Below are 15,012 nucleotides of genomic sequence, written 5' to 3'. Positions count from 1 at the left end.
GAGCCTTCTGAAGAATCAGGGAGAGTTAATGTGTTGGTGTGCAAGCCATGGTTGCACATGGCTTATTAAGGTTGAGGAATGTTCAGTTTGAAAGCACTAGGGCAGAAGTCTCTCTTACTCAAGGGAGCTTAGTCTTTTATAATTTTCAGGCCTGCAACTGGTTGGATGAGGATGCTACTTTAATAGGAGCAACCTAATTTATTCAGCCTATGAATTCAAAAGTTAATATCATCCAAAATTCTTAGTCACAACCCAAAGCAAAAGTCAAAACAGTATCTGAGCACCCTGTGGTCTAGGCAAGTTAACACATAGAATTAACTAGTAGAAGTCAGTTGATTATCCACATGGCACCTATACACATTTCTGTAAATCATACTTAATCTCCAATAAAGACAATACAAGGTCATAATTCCATCTAACATCATACAACTATCCTGCAAACAACTGAAAATTCACTAAAATCTCCACAAGAAGGGAAGGTCATTTTCTTGTGTGATTTTTACTTTCCTCTTGATAGTAAGTTAAATACTATGATGGAAAATAAAAAATGCTACCCTTCTGTGATAGAAAGTCAATATATCTTCAATTTCATACAATAATAAGAAAGGGAAGAAAACAGGTATTTGCCTTATATATATTCACACATGCAGGCATATTCATAACATAAGGAGCAAATACAATAATTACAGTTTTCATTTTGTAACCCTCAAATGGTTGCCACTGATATTTTTTTACAACTTTCTTTTGTTATTCATTCTGTATTCAGTGTGCCTTCAGCAGCCATGAAACCCAGCTGTGGTTTTTCAGCTGGCAAGGAACAAAGACCTTCATTATTGAAGGGTCTGGGTCATTAGTAGGTCTGCCTGGATTGGGTTGTTGTAGTTTTCCATTGACCTTAATCACAGAGCATGGTGATACTAAGGGTGGTCCTAAGTGATCTCCTCTATTCTAGATATAGTCTTCCTTATCTCCATTGTGGAGTAGTAATCCGATTTCCCCTCAGTTGCCAGGATCAATCACCCAACCAGTACAATAATTTATTTCTTTGTCTATTGATTCAAACTCATGAACTAGCCAGAGTGGTCGGTCAGGCAGCTGTCTTAACACTTTGTTCCATAGACTCTTGTTTGTGTCTCCTTCTGGAGTCATTTTTCCCTTTGGAATGAGGACTTTGAAACAAGAAAATGTAACTAAATGGGAATAGGAAGGAAATATTAGTAGGTCATCAAAGACAATATGAATGGTGCCTCTCACATTTCCTAATTTGGTTACAGGTCCTGGCTGTGGGAGGAATAGCCACATGCCATGAATGCTGATTCAGAGCATAAATAGGCTTCCAGGATACTGAAGACTCTTGCTACAACCCTGGAAGGTATCGCTACCTAGCACGTACAATAACTAGTTCTGCAAAAGGTGTTTCCACCGTTATCAGGCCAATTGCTTCAACAGGGTGGGAAATATAGTAATATCAGTGATTCCGTGAGTATAGGCCCATTGTACCAGTTCATTTGCTGTGAAGTGAGATTATTGATCAGAAGCAATGCTGTGTGAAATGCTATGATTGTGGACAAAAAATTATCTAAGTCTGTGCCTGGTTGTTTTATCAGAAGCATTGCCTGTTGGGAAGGAAAATCCATATCAAAAGGGTCTATAGCAGTAAGAACAAAATACTGTTCTTTCATGATGGAAGCAGTCCAATGTAATCAACCTGTAAACAGGCAGATCATGCCAAGGAATGCTGCCATATTGGGGACTTCATGTTGTTTCTGTTACTGGAAAATTTGGCACTTAGTAGTGGACAAGGCCAGGTTAGCTTTGGTGGGTGAAAGTCTATGCTGTAGAGCTCATGCATCCCTGTCACCATAACCATTTTTTTTATGAGCCCATTGGGTGATGATAGGAGTGGATAGGAATAAGCCTGAGTTGTATGCACAAAATGAGTCATCTTACTCACTTAATTATTAAAATCTTCCTCTGCAGGCCATTTAATGGTGAGCATTCACAAGGGACATAAATATTTTTATGTATTTTTAAGGTATGGAAACATTCCTCTTCCTCAAATTTTCTTGTTACCAATTTTCCACTCTTATGGGATTTGTTTGTCTGTGTATTTTTGTGTTTTTCCAAGTCCCTGATTATTCAGCCATTCCTTTGGCCAAAATTCATGAATTAATATATGATGTACATTTGGCCATTTCTCCTTCCAAGAATGTGAACACCAGGTACATTGATAAAAGTTCTACCCATTGAAATAATTTTCCTTCACCACTGAACTTTATGGATTTTCCAGAATGGGGCTGTAGTTCTGTGTCTATTCTTTCATGAGTTGCACCCACATACCAGTGTAGAATTTTCTGTATACCAGACCCAAATCTTTTCTTCTTCTGTCAGTTGATCATAATGAAGCTCCACAAGACGTTGGGTGCATGCTGGGAGAATGAAGGCATCATAGGAAAAGTGGTGACCATGAGCAATTGGGCACTTCTTCATGTAATTTTTCTTCACTTCTTGCTTGTGCTGATCACCTATAAAGTTTTCCCTCTTTATGTCAGAGAAGAGATATGTTTCAAGACCCTCAGTGGATGCCTGAAACTATGGATAGTATTATATATACTATTTTTTCTATACATGCATACCTCAGATAAAGCATGGTTTATAAATTAGGCACAGTAAAATATTAACAACAATAATAATAAATAGAAAAAAATCATCAATAGCTGTAACAAAAGTTTTCTGAATGTGGTATCTCTCTCTCTCTCAAAATACCTGTTTTCACTAAAGTCACCCTTCTTGTGATGATGTGAGGTGAAAAAATACCATTGTGATGAGATGAAGTGAGGTGAATGACACAGGCATTGTGATGTAGCATTAGGCTACTACTTATTTTCTGATGATATGTCAGAAGAACGATTATCTGTTTTTAAACTTCAGATCACTGTGTCCATGGAAAGCAAAACCATACATAACAGGTGATTATTCTATTCCGTAATGGAGTGCTGCTTCACACATCAACTGTATGGCTCTATGGGTTTGAAAACACCAAGTTCATGATGAGAAATTCAGGTTTCATGGAAACTTGGTGGCCCATGGCTAAGCACTTAGTGTCTACCAAAGCCCAGTAGCAGGCCAAGAGACATTTCTCAAAAGAAGAATAATTATCCATAGAGGATGGCAGGATTTTGTTCCAATATTCTGAGAGTCTGCACTGTAGTTCATATATGGAGGACTCCCAAAGCTTTCAACATCAACATAAAAAACAAATGTTGTACTGTAAGTTAGCTAACTGAATTTAAATAAAAATGCCCACTTGGCAACCTTAAAAATATTTATTTTGAAAGAATAAATAATATAGGATAAAAACAGAGAGGGAGACAAACCTTAAACCATAAGAAAAAACTGAGGGTTGGTAGAGGAGAAGTGGGTGGCAAGATGGGATAATTGGATGATGGGTATTAAGGAGGGCACTTGATATAATGAGCAGTAGGTGTTATAAGCAACCAATGAATCACTACATTCTATCCCCAAAATAATAATACACCATATGGTAAGGACACTAAGTGCTGCCAAACTTTTCTTCCATCGACACATTAAGCACCATTGGATGTGCTGAATCATAACACCTATGTGGAATAGAAGCTTACACTACAGCCTGGACATGTGACAGGGCCTCTTCTTTTTTCTGAGCTCCATGGAAACCAGCAGCTTTTTGAATCACTTGATAAATAGGCCAGAGTAAAACACCCAGAGGAAAAATCTTTCGCCGTCCCAGTCCAAAGAGTCTTACTGGGTATTGTGTTTCTTTTGATGTTGGAGGGGATAGATAGACCAAGATATCCTTCACTTGAAAGGGACATCTTTTTTTTTTTTTTTTTCTGGTTTCATTTAAATTCACTTGGTTACCATATGGTGTATTATTATTTTGGGGGTAGAATGCAGTGATTCATTGGTTGCTTATAACACCTACTGCTCATTATATCAAGTGCCCTCCTTAATACCCAGCAACCAATTATCCCATCTTACCACTCACTACTCCTCCACCAACCCTCATTTTTTTCTTATGGTTTAAGGTTTGTCTCCCTCTCTGTTTTTATCCTATATTATTTATTCTTTCAAAATAAATATTTTTTAAAGATTTTATTTATTTATTTGACAGACAGACATCACAAGTAGGCAGAGAGGCAGGCAGAGAAAGAGGGGGAAGCAGGCTCCCTGCTGAGCGGAGAGCACGATGCAGGGCTCGATCCCAGGACCCTGAGATCATGACCTGAGCTGAAGGCAGAGGCTTTAACCCACTGAGCCACCCAGGCGCCCCTCAAAATAAATATTTTTAAGGTCACCAAGTGGGCATTTTTTTTTAATTCAGTTAGCTAACTTACAGTACATTAGTTTTTTTATGTAGTGTTTCCATAATTCATTAGTTCAGTATAACACGCAGTGCTCATCTCAACATATGCCTTCCTTAATACCTATCACCTTGTTACACCATCCCTCTATCTACCCTCCTCCCTCCACAACCTCAGTTTGTTTCCCAGAGTCAAGGGTCTCTTGTGATTTATCTTCCTCTCTGAGTTCTTCCCTTCTGGTTGTCTCTCCCTTACCCTACGGTCCTCTGTGGTATTCCTTGTATTCCACATATGAGTGAAAACATATAATGACTGTCTTTCTCTGATTGACTTATTTCACTTAGCATAATAACGCCCAGTTCCATCCATGTCTATGCAAAAGGTAGTTTTCATCCTTATTAATGGCTGAGTAATATTCCACTACATACATGAACCACATCTTCTTTTTCCATTCACTCATCTGTTGTTGAAAGCCATCCCAGTTCCTCCAAATCTGGCTATTGTGGACATTGCTGCTATGAACATGGGGGTGCATGGGCCCCTTCTTTTCACTATGTCTGTGTCTTTGGGGTAAATACCTAGTAGTGCAATTGCTGGGTCCTAGGGTAGGTCTACTCTTAACTTTTTGAGGAAGCAAACACTTATTTAACACTAAGCTTTAACAGGATTATGAGATTTTCATCTTCCCTGTTCCTGTCTCTCTAGGGTCATACCCTATTATTTATCCTTTATAAACTCATTGTCTAGCACACTGTCTGGCACATGGTAAGAGTTCATTAAGTAATTGTTGACTGAATAGATGAATTAACTACCATAACCACACTGAATTCACCAGATTTTCTACAAACTGGTTTTCACCCCTGGCCTTGGTTATGTAATCCCTCTCTTAGGAATGCTCCTACACCAAATGATGTGTACATTTCAAACCGTGGACAGGATTTTATGTTTCAGGTTCCATTTTTGTATGCCATTTCATATTAGAACCATTCCTGAACCCCTGGATCTTTCTTTTGTGTTCCTCACAACATACTTTCATAGCACCCCTTTGCTGCCACTACCTTACCATTTATAATATGGTGTTGTCATTTTCTGCCCCCACTGGGTATCTCTCAGGTGATCTGAAGCTCTCTAAAGGCAAGACCCAGGTTCCTCTCTATTTACCATTGAGACACAACCATCAATGTGTCTGATATATTCTTTGGGCTAAATAAATTTCTGTTGATATTCCTTCTGTTGAGGGACAGAAGGAATAAATGGAATAAATTTATCCTGAAGTTGTTTTGTGTGTAGATGAAACTGTATATTTTTTAAAATATCTATTCATAATTAAATGTTACCAAAAATTAAACTAACTAAAAGAGAAAAATAACATGAACAGCTCCCAATCATATGATGAAATCTTACTGAGAGCAGGAAGAGTAGCAAGTTAAGCTATTTGCTTTTTCACTGAGAATCTGAGTTTCTATTTCTTTCTCATCACACATCCTAAGCAGGAGTTAAAACAAATTGTGGCTTCTTGAAGAGATCTAGTTAGAAGGCTCAGAGTCTGGATCAGACAAAAATGACAAAATAATTCTATACACCCTAATATTTTTTTTTACCTTCCTTTATACTTTTATTTTTCTTTCCATATTTATCATGGACTAGACATTGTTCTACTTGTAGAAACTATTCTTTGTTAGCAGGCAAGAAATTTAAGGAGCAAAAATTTACATAAAGACTAGAAATTCCTGTATGGTACTTAAAAATCATTTATTTGAATATCACATTTTTAATGGCTTATCAGCATAAGATGGGTGATATGAACAATACCAAATGATTCTGAGGTCTACAGGAAATTTGGAAACATGATATAATATTCTTACTCCTAAAGTAGTTACAAAACACAATATTACAGTGCTGTGTTATCATATAACATGTATATGCATGCTGTATATAACATTATAATATGTATATATTATAATATATACTACATATAATATGTGGTATGAGGCACAATCCCCAGTTCAATATATGGTAACTATTACAATCATTTTTCTATCATCATTGCCTTGTTGCATCATAGCATTAAAGAGCATGGCCTGAGAAATCAGGTAGATTCTGATTACTGACTCTTCGGTGTTCTTATTTTGAGACTTTCCCCTTTCTGCTTCCTCTCCTATAAAATGGGGATGGGGCACCTGGGTGGCTCAGTGGGTTAAAGCCTCTGCCTTCGGCTCAAGTCATGATCCCAGGGTCCTGGGATCAAGCCCCGTGTCGGGCTCTCTGCTCAGCGGGGAGCCTGCTTCCCCCTCTCTGTCTCTGCCTGCCTCTCTGCCCACTTGTGATCTGTCTGTCAAATAAATAAATAAAATCTTAAAAGAAATTAAAAAAAAATAAAATAAAATGGGGATAATGCCACCCTCCTTGAATTGTTAATAGAGATTGCTGCCTAATACCAATATATTTTTAATTGTTAAATTAGGATGAAAGCATATGAATCCATATACATGAATGAAGCTAGTAAAACTAAGCCCCAGCTTGGTAGAATTGTCCAAATATTCAAAGAGTGATCCTGGCTTAGGGTTATTTCTCCTTTTCTTGTGCCCATTTTGTTCTTTTCAATGCAAAGTCTATGATTCATATCATTTTTTTTTTCTTCATCTCATAGGTGTTCTTTGCCGAAACCATCCAAAATGTCCTTTTGACCTTTGCTCGAGTCAAATCAATGTAGATCTCCAGGCACATTATTTGGCATCTGAAATAGCTTTCTTACTACACAATTTTCTAATGGCATTTTTCATCTGATCATTTCTCAAGGTATAAATTAAAGGATTTAACATAGGTGTTATTGTAGTATAGAACACAGCAACTGCCTTATCAATAGATAAAGTAGCTGCAGGTCTCATGTACACAAATATGCAAGGCACAAAGAATAGGACGACCACTGTGATGTGGGAGACACAGGTGGAGAGGGCTTTGCGCCTTGCCTCCAAGCTGTGTTTCCTTAGGGAACGCAGAATGACCACATAGGAAACCATCAAGAGGAGGAAGTTTAAGACACAGATGAAACCACTGTTGGCAGCAACAAAGAACCCTAGAGTGTGGGTATCAGTGCAGGCAAGATTGAGCAAAGGGTTCAGATCACATATAAAATGATCTATGATATTAGGGCCACAGAAGGGTAATGGGATGATAAAGAGGATTTGTATGGTTGCATGTAGGAAGCCTCCCACCCATACCACTCCCATTAGAAGGCTGCACACCTGCCGGTTCATGATGGTCATGTAGTGCAATGGCTTACAGATGGCCACATAGCGGTCATAGGCCATCACGGTAAGCAGGATAACATCAGCACCTCCAAAGAAATGCTCCCCAAATATTTGGATAATACATGCATTGAATGGGATGGTCTTCTTTTCACGGAGCGATTCTATGATCAGTGTAGGGGTATTGACAGAAGAGTAGCAGGCATCGATGAAGGAGAGATAGGCCAGGAAAAAGTACATGGGGGACCCTGATAATGGGCTGGCAATGATAGTGACTACAGTGAGCACATTTCCTACCACAGAGATGATGTAGATGACCAAAAACACAGCAAATATGATTTTCTGCATCTTTGGATTCTCTGTGAGCCCCAGTAGAACAAACTCTGTCACGTTGTTCCTATTCTCCATCATTTCATTTTATGATTAATTATGTTACCTGAAAAAGAGATCATTTTTGATTAATGTAACCTCGACTATATTAAGCTTCTTACCTAGTAAATGCCTAAATTCCATTGAGTCATGAATTCTCATGCTGTTTTTTGACACATAAAGTAAGTTCAAGTTCTTGAAGATCATCTGTGCACACTTCATCATCTGATATAACCAAGAGGCTATGTTGATGTAGTCAAGGCTATAAATACAAAGCCAGGAATTTTTCCTTTATCCTTAGAATTGAGAATATGAGTGGAAGGATGAACAGGAGTTGGAGGAAGGGTGCAACTTGGATAAAACTCTGGTAGCGATCTTTCTGTGTCTTGGATAAAGTCAGCTGAGCTCCAGTAAGGGGATGTAAGCCAGAGACAGAAAGTCCATTATCAGACTATTTAAAGAGTTGACAAAAACTGTAATAGGATATTTCTTATGGGAATGTAATAAAAGGCTAGAGGAACTACTATAAAAAATTGGTTGTCATCATGTAAAAACCGAGGAACTGAAGGGTTTAGGCTTAGTGAAATGAGTCAATCAGAGGAAGACAATTATCATGCAGTTCACTCATATGTGGAATACAAAAATAGTGCATCAGATCATAAGTGAAGGCCAGGAAAACTAAATGGGAAGAAATCATAGAGGGAGGCAAAACCATGAGAGACCTTTTTTTTTTTTTTAAGATTTTATTTAAAATTTTATTTGTTTATTTGTTTATTTTATTTATTTATTTATTTATTTGTTTATTTATTTGTTTATTTGACAGAGAGAGAGATCACAAGTAGGCAGAGAGGCAGGCAGAGAGAGAGAGGGGGAAGCAGACTCCCTGCTCAGTGGAGATCCTGATGCAGGGCTCCATCCCAGGACGCTGCAATCATGACCTGAGCCAAAGGTAGAGGCTTAACCCACTGAGTCACCCAGGCACCCCAGGACTTTTAACTCTTGGAAACAAGCTGAGGGTTGCTGAAGGGGAGATTGTAGGGGGAATGGGGTAGCTGGGTGATGGGCATTTAGGAGGGCAAGTGATGTGATGAGCACTGTATGTTATATGCAACTGTTGAATTATTAAACACTACATCTAAAACTTATGATGTACTATATGTTAGATAAAAAATTAAAAAAAAAACCTCCAGGAGCAATATACTAGTTAATAAATATATAATTCTAATAATTGATGGCTATGTGCGTGGATGGCATGGTAGTAACCTGAATGCTTAGTATTACACCACCAATTTCGCAAATGAAGAAACAATTGCAGAACAGATGGAAATAATAATAATAATAAATACAATATCAACTAAAACTTACTAGACACTTACCAGGCTCTGTTTTTACAGAAATGTAGTTCTTTAATACTCACTACAAACCTGTAAGATGATTACCACTATTTTTATACTTCTTTTACACAATAGAAGATGCAAACATAGGGAAGAATTAAGGATCCTGGCCAGATCCAGCAGATAGTAAAGAGTAGAGCCAAGGTTAGATCAAATTATACTTGCTACTTTTTTTTTGCCCTAAATTTTTAATCCTTACCCTACCTTGTCATGTTCTAGTAAACAATCCTGAAGTAGTAATCTCCTTTTCACAAGACCATAATAGTTATAATGACTTTCATGCCATTTTGGAGGCAAGTATATATGAAGCAGTTTCACCAAAACACACACATATACACATTGGAATCCCTAAATATTAATAAAAAATGTGGCACTGCTTTCATTGCGGAGCACTCTTTCTTTGGCCTCTTATGCAGCCCCATCGGTTCCCTTCTCAATCCCCTTACAAGCATAGGTCCCCAGATTTTTCTGCACAACGTTGAAAATGACTACCAGAGTGGTTAAGTGTATGTATTGGTTTGAACTTTAGAAAGACTAGATTAGAACATTGACTTTTACACTTCCAACTTCCTTTATTCAGGGTAAATTTCTAGACAATGTACATCCTTGTTTCTTCATCTATGCAGTGAAAATGATCATATCCGTATCCTAGGTGTTATGATAATTGATTGAGGAAACATATACACATGCCCACCATATTAAGGGGGGCACATAAGAACTTCACTTATTTTTGTGACTGTGTATGCAACTAGGAGATTTGAATAATTGGTATTTTGAGTGATGTATGCATAAACCTTTAACCATGCAATCAGCTCACAGAGTTTCATCTCCAATTTTACTTCTAAAGAAGCCACAGAGACTCACATTATCCATAACATTTAACCTCAGGAAGGAGTCTTTCTGGTCTTGCATGGACTAAATGACTGTGATTTATGCCATTTATTACTCATAGTTTTGTATTTTCTCTCTGTGTGTGTGTGCGTGTGTGTGTGTGGAGTGTATTTACATTTGATTTTCATGCTTGTGATTAGTCTTGAATGGGAAAGGAGGTGTCTCATGGCAAAAAGAAAAGCACCTGGTGTCAGAGAGCTGGGTCCTACAAATTGTATAATCTCTATGAGCCTGAAAGCTTACATTTGCCAAATTAGGTTAATGGCATTTGCCAAGTATCTATTGGATAATTAGTGTGAGGATAAAATATTGTTATATTTGACAAGTTTTGAAACATAATGATTACTACATATAGAAAGGACCAATCTTTAAGATGATTCAACACTAATGAAAAACTTACCTTATAAACTTAGATGATCTTAATGATATTTAAAGGCTTTCAGAAATAATTCCATCTTCAAACTGATGTCTTCTTGGATAGGGAACTTTCAATATGAAAGATATGAGACACTCAGACATGGACTATTTATGTAATTTGATAACCAATCAACAGTTCCTGAGAAAGTAGTTTCTATTAGTCTAAAACTTTCCTCCTAGCCTAAAGCCTCAAAATTCTTCTCAGAAAAACTGTGATTTGAATTTAGAATGGATTCTACTGACACTCTGTGGAGAAATGATCTCCAGATGGATCTGGCCCCATAGGCAAGAGGCAAGAAATGTGGAGGCAACACTTTCAAATGGGTCATTCCTACCATAATGAATCTTGCTCTGGAAAGGTGAACCCCCCACAACACTTTCATCTGGCACTGCATGGATATTTAAAGAGGTTTCTAGAAAGGTTCAAGGACCTTGGCTTATAGCTATTGCTTTCTCCCTTTGGAATTAATTATCTCTTCTTTTTTTTTTTTTTTTTTTCTTCCAATTTTTTATTTATTTTCAGCGTAACAGTATTCATAGTTTTTTCACCACACCCAGTGCTCCATGCAATCTGTGCCCTCCCTAATACCCACCACCTGGTTCCCCCACCCTCCCACCCCGCCCCTTCAAAACCCTCAGGTTGTTTTTCAGAGTCCATAGTCTCTCATGGTTCACCTCCCCTTCCAATTTCCCTCAACTCCCTTCTCCTCTCCATCTACCCTTGTCCTCTGTATTATTTGTTATGCTCCACCAATAAGTGAAACCATATGATACTTGACTTTCTCTGTTTGACTTACTTCACTCAGCATAATCTCTTCCAGTCCTGTCCATGTTGCTACAAAGGTTGGGTATTCGTCCTTTCTGATGGAGGCATAATACTCCATAGTGTATATGGACCACATCTTCCTTATCAATTCATCCGTTGAAGGGCATCTTGGTTCTTTCCACAGTTTGGCGACCGTGGCCATTGCTGCTATAAACATTGGGGTACAGATGGCCCTTCTTTTCACTACATCTGTATCTTTGGGGTAAATACCCAGCAGTGCAATTGCAGGGTCATAGGGAAGATCTATTTTTAATTTCCTGAGGAATCTCCACACTGTTCTCCAAAGTGGCTGCACCAGTTTGCATTCCCACCAACAGTGTAAGAGGGTTCCCCTTTCTCCACATCCTCTCCAACACACGTTGTTTCCTGTCTTGCTAATTTTGGCCATTCTAACTGGTGTAAGGTGGTATCTCAATGTGGTTTTGATTTGAATCTCCCTGATGGCTAGTGATGATGAACATTTTTTCATGTGTCTGGTAGCCATTTGTATGTCTTCATTGGAGAAGTGTCTGTTCATATCTTCTGCCCATTTTTTAATATGATTATCTGTTTTGTGTGTGTTGAGTTTGAGGAGTTCTTTATAGATCCTGGATATCAACCTTTTATCTGTACTGTCATTTGCAAATATCTTCTCCCATTCCGTGGGTTGCCTCTTTGTTTTGATGACTGTTTCTTTTGCTGTGCAGAAGCTTTTGATCTTGATGAAGTCCCAGAAGTTCATCTTTGCCTTTATTTCCTTCGCCTTTGGAGACATATCTTGAAAGAAGTTGCTATGGCTGATATCAAAGAGGTTACTCCCTATGTTCTCCTCGAGGATTCTGATGGATTCCTGTCTCACGTTGAGGTCTTTTATCCATTTCGAGTTTATCAAACTTTCAAAGAAGAAATAATACCTATTCTCCTGAAGCTGTTTCAAAAAATTGAAGCAGAAGGAAAACTTCCAGACTCTTTTTATGAAGCCACCATCACCCTGATCCCCAAACCAGGCAAAGACCCTACCAAAAAGGAGAATTTCAGACCGATATCACTGATGAATATGGATGCTAAGATTCTCAACAAGATCCTAGCAAACAGGATCCAACAGCACATTAAAAAGATTATCCACCATGACCAGGTAGGATTCATCCCTGGGTTACAAGGATGGTTCAACATTCGCAAATCAATCAATGTGATAGAACAAATCAATAAGAGAAGAGAGAAGAACCACATGATCCTCTCCATTGATGCAGAAAAAGCTTTTGACAAAATCCAGCATCCGTTCCTGATTAAAACGCTTCAAAGTATAGGGATAGAGGGAACATTCCTGAACTTCATCAAATCTATCTATGAAAAACCCACAGCAAATATCATCCTCAATGGGAAAAAGCTCGCAGCCTTCCCATTGAGATCAGGAACACGACAAGGATGCCCACTCTCACCACTCTTGTTCAACATAGTATTAGAAGTCCTAGCAACAGCAATCAGACAACAAAGAGAAATAAAAGGTATCCAAATTGGCAAGGAAGAAGTCAAACTCTCTCTCTTCGCAGATGACATGATTCTTTATATGGAAAACCCGAAAGACTCCACCTCCAAACTACTAGAACTCATACAGCAATTCAGTAATGTAGCAGGATACAAAGTCAATGTCCAGAAATCAGTGGCTTTCTTATACACTAACAATGAAAATACAGAAAGGCAAATTAGAGAATCGATTCCATTTACTATAGCACCAAAAACCATAAGATACCTCGGAATAAACCTAACCAAAGAGGTTAAAGATCTGTACTCGAGGAACTACAGAACACTCCTAAAAGAAATTGAAGAAGACACAAAAAGATGGAAGACCATTCCATGCTCTTGGATGGGAAGAATAAACATCGTTAAAATGTCTATACTGCCCAGAGCAATCTATACTTTTAATGCCATTCCAATCAAAATTCCACCAGTATTTTTCAAAGAGCTGGAGCAAATAATACTAAAATTTGTATGGAATCAGAAGAGACCCCGAATTGCTAAGGAAATGTTGAAAAACAAAAATAAAACTGGTGGCATCACGTTACCTGATTTCAAGCTTTACTACAAAGCTGTGATCACCAAGACAGCATGGTACTGGCATAAAAACAGACACATGGACCAGTGGAACAGAGTAGAGAGCCCAGATATGGACCCTCAACTCTATGGTCAAATAATCTTTGACAAAACAGGAAAAAATATGGAATTAATTATCTCTTCTGATGGAAAGACTTTTTCTTAAAAACAGGTGTGCTGAAGAGATGTGTTTGAGAAACATGAAATTTCGAATAGGGAATTACATTCCCTGTACTTGGAACCCAAACAAAATTTCTCTTTGGGGAATTTGGTTCCTCTTATTTCCTTTTTTGAAATACTTATTTATTTATTTATTTATTTATTTTACTTGACAGAGTGCAAGTAAATATTTTATTTATCTACTTGACAGAGTGCACAAGCAGGGAGAGCAGGAAAGGAAAAAGCAAAAGACAGACAGTGCTCACCAGGGAGCATAAGGCTGTGTTCAATTGCAGGACCCTTGGATTATGACCTGAGCCAAAGGCAGAAACTCAACTGACTGAGCCACACAGATGTCCCATGAACTTTGGTTTCTTAGAAAGCTAAATGTCTTGTAAATAGGAAATGGCATAATTTCATTGTGGAGACTGTGATATACTTAACCTGTTGACTCCAGATCCAGAGAGAACTGCTTCCTTAACAATATTAAAACTTTTCAAGATACCTGCTATTGATTGCATCTGAGTTTGAGCAGTGAGGGCATAAAAAATGGATAGGTAGCCATTAAAATTCTTGACTCCAAAAGCTATTTTACACATTCATTAGAAAGTTAGGAAAGTAAATAGAAACTCTAATAGGATCCCAATTAATAATCTCTGGAATTCATGATCTAGTCAGTAAGAAATACCAGGTAACATTAAAATTGTGGCAAGACATCAAAACACAAGCAGGAAGTTGTAATTTTAACCAGAAGAATTGTTCCACATTCTTGTCACTTGATATTGTTACTCATTTTTCTTTTAGGCATCCAAGGAGTTATGTGGTAATATAGTATTGTGGTTTTAATTTGCTTTCCCTGATGACTAGTGATGTTGGACATTTTTTAATGTTATTATTGGATATATAATATATATTATATATAAATGCCTTCATTTAAATTCCAGTTAGTTTTCATACTACTATTATTTTCATACATACAATATTAATTATATGTATGAAAATAATATTACTAATATTATTTTCATACATACAATATAGAGATTCAACAATTTCATACAATGCCTAGTGCTCATCACAAGTGTTCTCCTTAATCTCCACCAGTTACTTAACTCATCCCATACCCACCTCCCTTATAGTAACCATCACTTTGTTCTCTAGAGTTAAAAGAGTCTGTTTCTTGCTTTGCCCCCCCTCTCTATCCACCCCCCCATACTGCTTTGCTTTATTTCTTAAATCCAAATATGAATGAAATCATATGGTATTTGTCTTTCTCTGGCTGACTTGTTTCACTTAGC

The 15,012-nt window shown here is 37.7% G+C and overlaps 1 protein-coding gene across 1 annotated transcript; it reads right to left on the bottom strand.

Annotated features, from left to right (window-relative positions):
• Positions 1–7,069: 7,069 nt before the first annotated feature.
• LOC308351580 (olfactory receptor 4C46-like) lies at positions 7,070–8,002 on the bottom strand (the record flags this gene model as incomplete). The annotated part of the gene is made up of 1 exon (XM_080817380.1): positions 7,070–8,002. The coding sequence occupies one exon, from the start codon at positions 8,000–8,002 to the stop codon at positions 7,070–7,072; it is 933 nt and encodes a 310-aa protein (XP_080673506.1).
• Positions 8,003–15,012: the final 7,010 nt, after the last annotated feature.

The sequence above is a fragment of the Martes martes genome (genome assembly GCF_963455335.1).
Source record: "Martes martes genome assembly, chromosome: 10".
In the NCBI taxonomy this organism is placed as follows: Eukaryota; Metazoa; Chordata; class Mammalia; order Carnivora; family Mustelidae; genus Martes; species Martes martes.
Note: the sequence above shows the minus strand (reverse complement) of the source record. Positions and strands in the feature narration are given on the sequence as shown.